This window comes from Gossypium hirsutum, chromosome A11 (assembly GCF_007990345.1).
Source record: "Gossypium hirsutum isolate 1008001.06 chromosome A11, Gossypium_hirsutum_v2.1, whole genome shotgun sequence".
Lineage (NCBI taxonomy): Eukaryota > Viridiplantae > Streptophyta > Magnoliopsida > Malvales > Malvaceae > Gossypium > Gossypium hirsutum.
The window spans coordinates 118,291,181-118,303,984 of record NC_053434.1 but is presented as its reverse complement, the minus strand read 5'-3'; the positions used below and the strand labels follow the sequence as shown (position 1 = coordinate 118,303,984).

Genomic DNA, 12,804 nt, shown 5'->3' with positions numbered 1-12,804 from the left:
AAAAATATTTTTTTAATATTCTTCATGTCTATTTTATATTTCATATTCAAAGTTCGTGACTATACTTTTAAAAATATAATATGTATTACCATTATACACAATATTTATTAATAATATATATAATTTTATATTAATACTTATATATTTAAATTTAAATAAAAATTTTAAAACATTTAATTTAAATTTATATCAAACTTAAATTTAAAATCTAAAAGTCTTTATCCAAATTTGAGTCCGAGAATGCATAATATATGTCCCATTGGCATGGGAGAAATATTAAAAGAATACTTATGGGTTATTACCTTTCAATCTTAATCCAAGTTGAAATAAACTATGGTGCAAATTAATCATTGTATTTTGTACTTATTCTGAACAAATGTATATTACATTCTTTCAATGATTGCTTCTTACGTGGCCTTCCCTCCATCACTTGGCTAATGGCAATCAAGTAAGGTTACTCAAAAATATTAGTAAAAAAAGAGCAAGAGAACCCAACCATTCCCAAATTATTAATTTGTATAAAAGATTAAATTAAAAGAATATAAACTTCCTAAAATTAAAATAATAAACAAAGTCAACAGCTAACGAATCATTATTTGTAATTAGGTATATTCAATTATTAGTAATAATAAATTAAAATTATATAAAAAAATAGAATATTAAAATCATGATTTTTTGGAAAGATAATATCAAATCATATTCGAACAACAGTTATACTCAAAAAGAGAAAATATTAATTTAATTAATGATGAGAGAATATAATATTATGATATTAATTTTTTATTTTTTATAAGTTGTTTATATTATGCAAGACTAGTAATCTTAAACTTGTTCCTTTTTTATCCATTATTTGTTTTGTGTAGGAAGAAAAGTATTTTATGGATTTATTTTGAAAAAAAAATTAAATTTGAATAATTATTATTAAATATAATCATTAATTTAATGCAAATATCTTTTATATTTATTTTCTTTTACAGTTCTTAATTTGTATATTATTTTAGTAGTTTTATGTATTAATTTATTTTTTTATTTTTATTATTTTTAAGGTAATGTACAATAATAGTCACCCAACTACTTAGTTTGTTCTTTTTGACCACTCAATTATTTTTTTATTTAGTCACTGAAATTAAATATTTTAGTAACTATTGCCTTTAATTTAGTAATGAGAGTGTGGACTTTGTTTTATTGGCCTAATGACAAATTTAGCCTTCCAATATTTACACATTTCATCAATTTGATCTTAAATCTAAAAAATTTAACAAAATTTCCCCCATTGTTTACAATTTATTTTTATTTTAGTTCTAATCCTAAAAATTATAAAATATATTTAAAAATATTTAAAATAATATTATATTTACTTTTTATAATTTTTAAAATTTATATTTATTTTTTCTCATCAACCATTCTTTTTTTTCTTATCACCTAACATGTGCAAAAAAACCTAGAAATTAATGTTATTTTCTTGCTTCAATCTTTTTTTATTTAGTCCCTTTTTCTACATTGTTTGTGTCAAATGTCTTTTTAAAACCTAGAAAGAAACTCCAAATTAACAAATTTATAAACCCAGAAAAATAGTTGGGTTGAGGATACCAACTTTAACAACCTTACTTTTTACTATAAAGATAATACCAGTTTCATACTCTAGTGTTCTAGTAACTTTATCATTTCTAGCTCAAGCATTGGAGAGAGATTGCAAGTCAATGTCGTAGCATTTGATATTTTCAACTTTGTCAATTGAACGGAAGAAAGACCAAAGTGGAAGATACTATTGAAAGTCATTTAGGGTACACAAATCCTAAAAATATTTTTATATTTACTTTTATTTTAAATTTTAATAATTTTAAGATATTTTTATAATTAGGACTAAAATGACAAATCTTGTAAAGATTGAGGAATAAATTTGTTGAAATTTTTAGATTTAAGATCAAATTTATAGAAAACATAAACATTGGAGGGTTAAATTTTTTATTAGGCCAATAAAATAAGGCCCACATTAGACTTCTATTAAACAACTAATGAAAGAGTAATTAAAATATTTAATTTCAAATAAGTTGAGTGATTAAAACGAAAAAAATTAATAGCTGAGTAACCAAAATAAAACAAACTAAATAGTTTGTGAGTATTCTTTTACTTCACTCTTATTTTTCAAACTTTATTTTATCCTCACAATTAATTTTTTCAAAACTAATTGACTAATCCTCATTTAATTAGTAGAAATATATATTTTGAAATTATAAAAATATATTATTTAATGAATTAAAAACTATATAAAATTCATGTACAATATACGTGACATTAGAAACTAGCTGATACATTTTAACTCATAGGCGTCTTCATTTAATTAATTAGATTGGCTCGATTTTTTAAATAATATTGATTTTGTTAATATTTTATTGTGGATATCTAGGCAAAGTTGTAATCTTCAATATAGTAACCTTCAATAGAATTATAAGGTTTTTATATTGTAATTAAGTCTTTATTTATTCTTTTTAACTTAAGAGATTGTACCCTATTTAGTGCATGAGTATTATTGTTAATATAAGAGAGAGCACGTGGGTTCAAGTGTGTTAAAGTGTATTATTCTTTTATTTATGGGTTGAAAAGAGGCTATTGGTAGTTTTAAGTATTATCTTTAAAAGAGCCATCCAAACCTATAATGTGTTTGGAATGGACTGTTGATAGTTCTAAACATTTTTTTTTTAAATTTGTATTGATATTTATCTTCTCTTTTATTATTTCATAAAATATTTAATTATTTATTATTAAATAATATTGGGAATCAGTACATAAACTACTTGCCATATTAAATAGGCACTAAAAGAGCCTTTTATTCCTTTAAGTTTTGATCCAGCTCAGTGTCGAAATAGTTTGAGTCTAATGTAGCCATCAGATAAAAAGAAAAACTCAAACGTACTAATATTAAGAGAGAGAAAATAATATATAATGGCATAAATTTAGAAACTGTAGGTTCGGTGAATTATCTTTTCATGAAAAGATCCTTTGTCAAGTCCATGCCTGCAATTTCGGCTTTTAGGATTACCTCCACAATGTTTGATTAATCCTCAAACAATGCAGCTTAAGACATTGTTTTGGGGCTGAAAAACTTCCCCACCGTCCCTGAATTCAATATCTTTATGGCTTCCTCAGATTTAAGGAAACAAGGTGGCTTGTATTGAGAAATGGAAGCTCCCTTTGATGTATAGAAATCCATGAGTTCATCAAAGCTTCCATGTTTAACCACCCTTAGCTCTAAAGCTGAAATTGCACCATCTTTCCTAAATGATTTATACGTAAAATCAAAGGATTCTTCCACTATACAGCAGCATTGTTCCATTACCCTGGCATCAAGTTTTGGTAAATCATTGCTGCCTTTCATCTTCAGCTCCCAAAATAATACATATCGACCCGGTGTCGACGAGGTGTCGGAATAGCTACTGTATGCAGTCGACATGATGCCAAATGGTTCGAGGATGAGTTTTGCATTCGTGATTGCTTTCGAAAGGTCTTCTTCAGTTGTTTTGTCTGCACCTATACTCAAAACCACATTCTTTCGTTCTACAAATTGAAACTGTGGAGATTTATTATAGAACCCGGTCGCCTTCAGAACATCTCCAACTCTGTACCGATATAGACCTGAAAAAGATGATTACAACACATTTAGGTGCACAGAAGAGGTAGTCAATGTGAGACTTTTAACCGTGTCTCTTGATGTAACCAACGTATAGCTTTGATGCCGAGTAAAAGAAACCTACCTGCCAAAGTTGTGACAACAACTTCGTAGTATTGACCAAGCTTCACATTCTCAAGATCGACCGGTTTGTCTATAGTCCTAGTTTCTTGAGCCTTTCCTCCACCATCTTTGTTCACAGGGAGAAATTCAAAGTAGGCCGTATTTGGGAGAAAGGTGTAAGAGACGTCAAAGGGATTGCTTAGGGGTTTCAAATTGATCCCGAAACAAGCTTCCGAAGAAACATAACTTGGTGAAACTAAAGGGATCCCTCCTCCATAAAGTTCAAGTAATGGAATATATTGGCTCATGCTACCTGTACAGATTGAACTAATATACTTGATTTTAGGCCAAAGTTTCTTAAAGACCCCTTCCCAAGATTTATCTTCACATATTTGTTGAATCAAATCAGCCAATTCAGGGTTTGGCCCAGTAAGGATAAATGACATGGCATTTTTGCAACCAGGGTCAATAATCCAATCACTGAGGTAACCTGTTCTAATGTTACAACATAATTCTCTCCAATAATCTTCTAAGAACTTGATGGTCCTTTCCAAAACCGATGCAAAGATCGTACCGAGCCGTACGACCTCATCGCGCTGTAGTAAACCGGTAAGCAATTGGCAGAACATACTTTTCTTGTGGTCCAAACATAAGATGGTCTCAATAGGACTTATGCAGAACTCAGCCAGGCTATTTTTGAAGGTATTGGTCTTGGAATAGAATGTTGAGTAGGGTGATGCCACTAATCCAGATGGAGTTTTCATATCTGGTTTGCTAAAATATAGGTAGAATGATTTGCCTTCATGTAAGTCACTAAAACACCTGCCAAGAGAAAGGAAAAAAACAGTAATTAGTTTGTTTGATTATGTGTATCGTGATTGCGGATATGGTAGTAATTGCTGCGAATATTGAAGGGGACAAAAACACATGAAGTAAAGATCTTAGCATCGAATTACGACTGCTATTGATACTTCACTGTAATTACGGATAATGAAATGTACTTAGATCTTAGCATCGAATTACGACTGCTATTGATACTTCACTGTAATTACGGATAATGAAATGTACTTACTTTTCACCACAATGTCAGCCAGAAGACGACATACTTCCCTTTCTCAAAACTTTCAGTTGTGATAGGTATTAACTTCTGCTGCCCCCCAGAAGTACCAGCGCTGTATCCAAAATTAATGAATTACTTTGAAAGGGAAAAAGGTTTAATTTTGAATTTCATCCCTCTACTTCACAAAAATCAGGTACTCTATTTTAATTTTGGAGAATTTGATTATATATACCTTCGGATGAACTGGGTGATGGGATCAGCAAAAAGGATCGACGAGGTCTCTCCATTGGCAATCCGATCTATGTAAGGCTTGATATCTTCATAAGTAACGATGGGAACATTTGTTTTGAAGCTTTGCTTGTCTGCTTGGTCACTGGAGAAGAATCTGGATAGATATTCTGTTCCTGCATTTCTCTTTAGTATCTCCTCCAACATTTGTTCTTGTAGTTCATGAGCATTGTTGGTTAAATGTTCCAATATTTTCATGCCATTTTCATATATTTCCTTTATTTCTATATCACCATCCATCACAGTCGTTGGGAGAGTAAAAAGAGCAAAGAACAAATCGGAAAGGAAAACTTGAAGATAAGGGAGAAAAAATGTAAGAACAATTTTTTTTTGGTGGTGGTGTTTTGTGGGGGGGGGGTGAGAGGATGTAAGAACAAATTAATTAGCTTTTGTTTGATAGTTGAAAGAAGTAACTAAAGATAGTTGTTAAAGTGGTAAAACAAAGTCCCATGTTAGAATTTTATTATGTTTGTATTTTTCATTTTTTATATTAAAATCATAAAAAAATCAAATTAATATAATTTATTTTATAATAATGGTATTTTAGTGGGTTTAAGAACTTGGGAGGTCGGATCGGATTAAATTTATTTTTCTATTATTAAATAGATTAGTTTAATCTCTATATTATTAAAATGAATCAAATAAATCCAAATTGTAATAGATTTATCATTTATTATATAAAAAATATATTGAATCTTATTTATTTTAATTGTAGTTCAATTTAAAATAAAAGATTTTATTTTTCATTTTAAGAACTATAAAAACTTCAAAAATATTAAGTCGATTAAATAGTAAATGATATTTTTTACACAGTGAATATTAACTTAGTTTCAATTTGATATTACTTGATTCTTTTCAACAATACATGATCTAAAGTGATACATTTAATATTAGAGGGATTAATTTGATTAGGTCTCTATAATGAGATCCAAATACATTTACCAAATTTAGTCATTAATAACTAAAGTAATATCTGATTGATTGTGACACCAACATTAATAATAACAATTTTTTTTACCTAAATAATATCACAATTGCTTTTTTATTTTTAACTTTATTAGAGTATCAATATGTTCTGTCCATTTTAAAATTATATTAAAAATAATTTTTTAATTTAAAATATTAAATTATATTATAAAAATAGTTAATTTTTAAATTAAAATTAATTATAAGAGTTCAGAAAATTAAAATATAATTATTTAAAAATATAAAATATTTAAATATTCTTAAAAGAATTACATATGGCTTTTAAAATGAAACTTACAAATTGCTTTTAAAATTGATATTTTTCAGTAATACAAAAATAAAGTTACAAAACTAATTCAACTCTCAAATTATTAGTATTTTAAAAGATAATATATCACTTTTTAATAAATTATTAAATAATATGATTTTGAACCCTACATCCTGTCTTTAATTATGTTATTTGGTCGTGTCCCCGTGTAAAAGTTTATATATTACTTTTTAAAAAATTATCAAATAATATGATTTTGAACCCTAATTTGTTACTTTGTCCTCTCCACGGACATGTTCAAATTATTAATGTCTCTTTAATTATGTTAGTTGGTGGGTGGTCATTCTATTTCTACTTTATGTGAATATAATTCTATTTTTTTTAAAATAATTTATCGGATAAATTATAAAATTAGTCATCCAACTACTAGTATATTTCTATTATGATCATTTAATTATGAAAATTTTTAATTTAGTCACTAACATTTTAGATCATTTCTATTTTAATCACCCTCCATCAAATGATTAATAGAAGTATTAATGTGGCCTTTTTCTAATTAGTATAATAACATATTTAGTCCTCAATACTTACACATTCTATCAATTTGATCATCAAATACATATAATTAAATATAATTATATATTATGAAAAAATATAAAATATAAAATTATTTTATATATTTATATAAATAATATTATATGCGTTTATATTTAATTATAATTATAAGGCTTAAATATACATTTATCGCCCCTCTCGAACTTGACACCTCCCAAGTTGGTACTTAGAATTTTTTTTTGTTTCAGGTTAGTACCCAAATTTTCAATACGTTAAGGGTTTTGGTTTTTTTTTGTAACAGTATTAAATATAGGACATATGATACTCTTAGGTTGTGACACGTGACATTGATATGTCATAATCTATTTTGTTCATAATTTTTTTAAATTTAAAAGAAAATATATAAAAAATATATAAATGTCTTAAAATATAAAAGAAATTATAAAGTATAAAAAATATATATATCTAAAAAATAAAAAAAATATTACAACAAAAAAAATCAAAAATTCAAGTTAGAAAAATCGAAAACCTAGGAAATTTACATATTTTTCTTAATAAATTGTAAAGAAATTAGATGAAGATAAATTTTACAAAAAAATTTATGCTTAGAGATGGGTTTAGATTATTATACGATTCTTCAAGTTGACAAGAATACAAGAGATGATGATTTGAAAAAGTTAATAGGATACTTTTTCATTTTTATATTTTCTTTTTATTTGTTAATTATTTGTTAGGTTTCATAAGAAAAATTAGAATGCCATTACTATGATCATGAATAAAGTTTATAAAAATCACAAATTTAATGAATTTTGCGATTTTGAGTTTTTGGGTTTATCAAAATAAAAAATTTACATAAAAGTTTATCAAGATTTAATTATGTGTTTAATATAATTATATTTATATTTAATTATATGTGCTTAAGGATCAAATTGATAAAATTTATAAATGTGGATTGTTAAATTTATTAAATTATTTAGAATTAAGATCAAATTGATAAATTTTGTAAATATTATGAACTAAATATATTATTAGACCAATTAAAAAAAGTCACATTTACTACGATTAATTATTTAATAGAGAGTAACTAAAATAAAAAGGATTAAAACAAAAATATACTAATAATTGAATGACTAAATTGAAAATTTTCACCCACGTAACTTGAACAAGCCAAAGACGATGAATACCAGTTTGATGGCATTAAGGAGCGTCGGCATTGAAGGGGTTAAGTGTCAGATAGAAGCATTGTCACTAATTGATAAATTTATTGTAGAAAAATTGTCACTAATTAATAAATTTATTGTAAGAAAAATAATTTCAAATGAGTTGTGTCTTAGTTTTCGAAAAGCTAATAAGAGATTGGTTGCCTAACATTGAATCAATAACTAGAGCTAATTTAATAAAGGCATTGAAGTTATCCTTACACCAATAATTGAATCTATAAATCAAATGGAGATTTTATCTTTGACTAGAGTTTTTCTCATCGATTTTTCAGAACTTCTAATTTTTGCTTTCTTCATTTAAAGTTTTCAATTTAAATTTAAATTTAAATTTAATTTAGATTTCGATCTTATAAAAAAAACCCCTCAATTTACTTTTCTTATTTTTGCTTAAGAAAAAAAATTATGAGTTATCTATGTGGATATAATCCTACTTGTTTCGTTTTATTAATTCATTTTTTTCAAGTAGCTTTTATTTTTTTAAGGTCTCCTCAACCTATCAAATTGCTTTACTTTAAATTTGAATCATTCAATTAATTTTGTTGTCCAAAAAAAATTATTTGACTAAATAGAATATTAGGGGATAAATTTCTAATTATGGCACTTATTTTTTAAAACAAAGATAAAATTATTTTAATATGGTGTGATTCAAATTTTTATAAATTATATAAATTATTTTATGTTATTCTTTTACAAGAAAATTATTTTATATTATTAAATATTGTTAATATTAATTATATAAAGTTTTTTTTAATATTTATTATGTTGGTTATTTAAAGTACAACGGAGAAAATAAGAGATTTCTAATTTTAAATAATTTTAATTATGTTTGAGTATATTATTTGTTGATTTTAGATATGGATGGCAATTTTGTATATTACATGTGTTTACATGTTTTAGAATAAGAATTGTGTTATATGTGTAACACCTCGAATTCGGTTTAAATATTATGACCGAATCTAAAGACGTCACAAAAATTTTTTTTTAAAAAGAAGTGGATACTATAAATAATTTCAGCTTTATATCTCATATTCCCTTATGAAAACACCAAGCAAAGCAAAAAAGGAAAAAAAAAGGGGAAATAAAAAGTATAAATCGTGGTAGGAGTGAGTTTCAATTAGAAATTATTTCTCTTTCTCCTCCTTCCAACATTCTGTTATTAAGTTTTGAGTCTAATGAGCCAATCGAATACCAAAGTCTTAGATAATAATAGGAAAAGAAAGAGTCAAATGTACTAATACTAAAATAAAGTAAATAATACATAAACTATAGGCTGGGTGAATTGTTTATTCATGAAAAGATCCTTTGTCAAGTCCATGCCTGCAATTCCACCTTGCAGGATTGCCTCCACAATGCTTGATTAACCCTCAGACAATGCAGATAGAAACATAGTTTTGGGGCTGAAAAGCTTCCCCACCATCGCTGAATTCAATATCTTTATGGCATCCTCAGATTTAAGGCAACAAGGAGGCTTGTATTGGGTAATGGAAGCTCCCTTTGATATATAGAAATCCATGAGTTCATCAAAGCTTCCATGTTTAACCACCCTTAGCTCTAAAGCTGAAATTGCACCACCTTTCCTAAGTGCTTTATATGTAAAACCAAAGGATTCTTCCACTATACAGCAGCATTCTTCCATTATCTTGGCATCAAGTTTTGGTAAATCATTGCTGCCTTTCATCTTCAGCTCCCAAAATAATACATATCGACCCGGTATCGACGAGGTGTCGGAATAGCTACTGTATGCAGTCAACATGATGCCAAATGGTTCGAGGATGAGTTTTGCATTCGTGATTGCTTTCGAAAGGTCTTCTTCAGTTGTTTTTTCTGTATCTATACTCAAAACCACATTCTGTCGTTCTACAAATTGAAACTGTGGAGATTTATTATAGAATCCGGTCACCTTCAGAACATCCCCGACTCTGTACCGATATAGACCTGAAAAAGATGATTACAACACATTTAGGTGCGCAGAAGAGGTAGTCAATGTGAGACTTTTAACTGTTTCTTGATGGAACCCACGTATAGCTTTGATGCCGCGTTAAAGAAACCTACCTGCCAAAGTTGTTACAACAACTTCGTAAAATTGACCAAGCTTCACATTCGCAAGATCGACTGGTTTGTCCATAGTCCTAGTTTCTTGAGCCTTTCCACCACCATCTTTGTTCACAGGGAGAAATTCAAAGTAGGCCGTATTTGGGAGAAAGGTGTAAGAAACGTCAAAGGGCTTGCTTAGGGGTTGTAAATTGATCCCAAAACAAGCTTCCGAAGAAACATAACTTGGTGAAACTAAAGGGATCCCACCTCCATAAAATTCAAGTAATGAAATATATTGGCTCATGCTACCTGTACAGATGGAACTAATATACTTGATTTTAGGCCAAAGTTTCTTAAAGACCCCTTCCCAAGATTTATCTTCACATATTTGTTGAATCAAATCAGCCAATTCAGGATTTGGCCCAGTAAGGATCAATGACATGGCATTTTTGCAACCAGGGTCAATAATCCAGTCACTGAGGTAACCTGTTCTAATGTTACAACATAATTCTCTCCAATAATCTTCTAAGAACTTGGTGGCCCTTGCCAAAACCGATGCAAAGATCGAACTGAGCTGTACGACCTCGTCGCGCTGTAGTAAACCGGTAAGCAATTGGCAGAACATACTTTGCTTGTTGTCCAAGCATAAGATGGTCTCAATAGGACTTGTGCAAAACTTAGCCAGGTTACTTTGGAAGATGTCGGTCTTGGAATAGAATGTTAAGTAGGGTGATGCCACTATTCCAGATGGAGTTTCTATTTCTGGTTTGCTAAAATATAGGGACAATGATTTGCCTTCATCTGGGCCACTAAAACATCTGCCAAGAGAAAGGAAAAAAATTAATTAGTTGCTTGTTTGATTCTGTGTATCGTGATTGCGGATATAATAGTTATTGCTGCGAATATTAAAGAGGAAAAAACACATGAAGTAAAGATCTTAGCATCGAATTACGACTGCTATTAATACTTCACTGTAATTACAGCTAATGAAAACTTACTTTTTCGTCACAATGTCAACCAGAAAAAGATGATACTTCCCTTTCTCAAAACTTTCAGCTGTGATAGGTATTAGCTTCTGCTGCCCCCCAGAAGTACCAGAGCTGTATCCAAAATTAATGGTTTCCTTTTAGAGGGAAAAAGGTTTAATTTTGAATTTCATCCCTCTACTTAACAAAAAAACCAGTTCCTCTATTTTAAATTTCCAGAATTTGATTATATATACCTTCGGATGAATTGGATGATGGGATCAGCAAAAAGGATCGACGAGGTCTCTCCATTGGCAATCCGATCTATGTAAGGCTTGGTATCTTCATAAGTAACAATAGGAACATTTGTTTTGAAGTTTAGCTTGTCTGCTTGGCCACTGGGGAAGAATCTGCTTAGATATTCTGTTCCTGCATTTCTCCTTAGTATCTCCTCCAACATCTGTTCTTGTAGTTCATGAGCATTGTTGGTTAAATCTTCCAATATCTTCATGCCATTTTCGTATATTTCCTTTATTTCTATCTCCCCAGCTATAACAAAAGCGAGAAAACAACAAATATATTTGGGAGAATGTAAGAACAAGTTAATTTGTTTGAATATATTTAGATGACATACTTTAAAAGATAGGTTTGCATATTTATAGGACTTTTCACGGCTTCAATTTTTACGTACAACATGAATGAGGTAACAAATATATTTTTATAAAATTTACATAAGAAACAAATGTTATTTTGTTGAAATGGTAAAGCAAAGTTGGTGAAAATCATAGTCTCATGTTCAATTTTTATTAAGTTTGGATTTTTCATTTTTTATATTAAAGTTATAAAAAGACAGAAAAAAATTCACAAATTAATATAATTTATTTTATAAAGTAATAGTATTTTAGTCAGTTAAAGTATTTGAGAGGTCCCGGTATTATAAAAAACCGGATTAACTTTGTTCCTATCTATACTATTAAAAAGAATAAAATAAGTTCAAATTGTAATAGACTTAACATTTACTATATAAAAAAATATCTTGAAACTTATTTTTTTAGTTGTAGTTAAATTCAAAAGAAAAATTTTTATTTACACAACCATAAAAACTTTAAAAAATATTAACTAGATTAAATATATAGTAAATAACATTTTTATACTGTAAATGTTAACTCAATTTCAATTTAACATTATTTGATTCTTTTTAACAGTACAGGACTAAACTGATGCATTTAATAGTAAAAAGACTAATTCGATCTGGTCTCTATAATAGAGCGATCTCTTTCAATTCATCACATGTCACGATACGAACGTACCCAATCCTGCGTTTTTCCTAATTTGCATTTCCACATTTATTCTTTCATTAACAAAATTTACACAATCCCAAAACAAATTCATATATAATAACACATTACTTCAATCATTCACAAATAAACATCTAAATTCAACCATATGAACTTACCCGGCTAATTTGTAGAAGATATTGAAATTTAGGGACTATTCCGCAACTTTTCCTTTTCCTCGTTCTTCTTTGGATTCTTGATCTATAATATAAAATATTTCTACTCATTAGCATTTATTTGATTTCTATTTCACTTCACAATTTATGCTGTTCAAATTTCAAAATTTCACTTTTACCCCAAAATTTATAGTTTTCACAATTTAGTCCCTGCTCAATTCACCCATCAATTGAACTAATTTTCTCAATTAACACTTTATTTTAT

General features: G+C 28.1%; 2 protein-coding genes across 2 annotated transcripts; both read right to left on the bottom strand.

Annotated features, from left to right (window-relative positions):
• Window positions 1-2,891: 2,891 nt before the first annotated feature.
• On the bottom strand, window positions 2,892-5,401 carry LOC121210093 (indole-3-acetic acid-amido synthetase GH3.17). The gene is made up of 4 exons (XM_041082192.1): window positions 5,023-5,401; window positions 4,809-4,902; window positions 3,753-4,581; window positions 2,892-3,633 (listed from the first exon to the last, which is right to left on the bottom strand). The coding sequence occupies exons 1-4, from the start codon at window positions 5,316-5,318 to the stop codon at window positions 3,077-3,079; spliced, it is 1,776 nt and encodes a 591-aa protein (XP_040938126.1). The 5' UTR covers window positions 5,319-5,401; the 3' UTR covers window positions 2,892-3,076.
• A 3,694-nt stretch (window positions 5,402-9,095) lies between these two features.
• Window positions 9,096-11,682, bottom strand: LOC107906072 (indole-3-acetic acid-amido synthetase GH3.17). Its single transcript, XM_016832936.2, has 4 exons — window positions 11,344-11,682; window positions 11,120-11,221; window positions 10,140-10,939; window positions 9,096-10,022 (listed from the first exon to the last, which is right to left on the bottom strand). Exons 1-4 carry the CDS (start codon window positions 11,595-11,597, stop codon window positions 9,445-9,447), a joined length of 1,734 nt encoding a protein of 577 aa, XP_016688425.2. The 5' UTR covers window positions 11,598-11,682; the 3' UTR covers window positions 9,096-9,444.
• Between the last annotated feature and the right edge of the window lie 1,122 nt (window positions 11,683-12,804).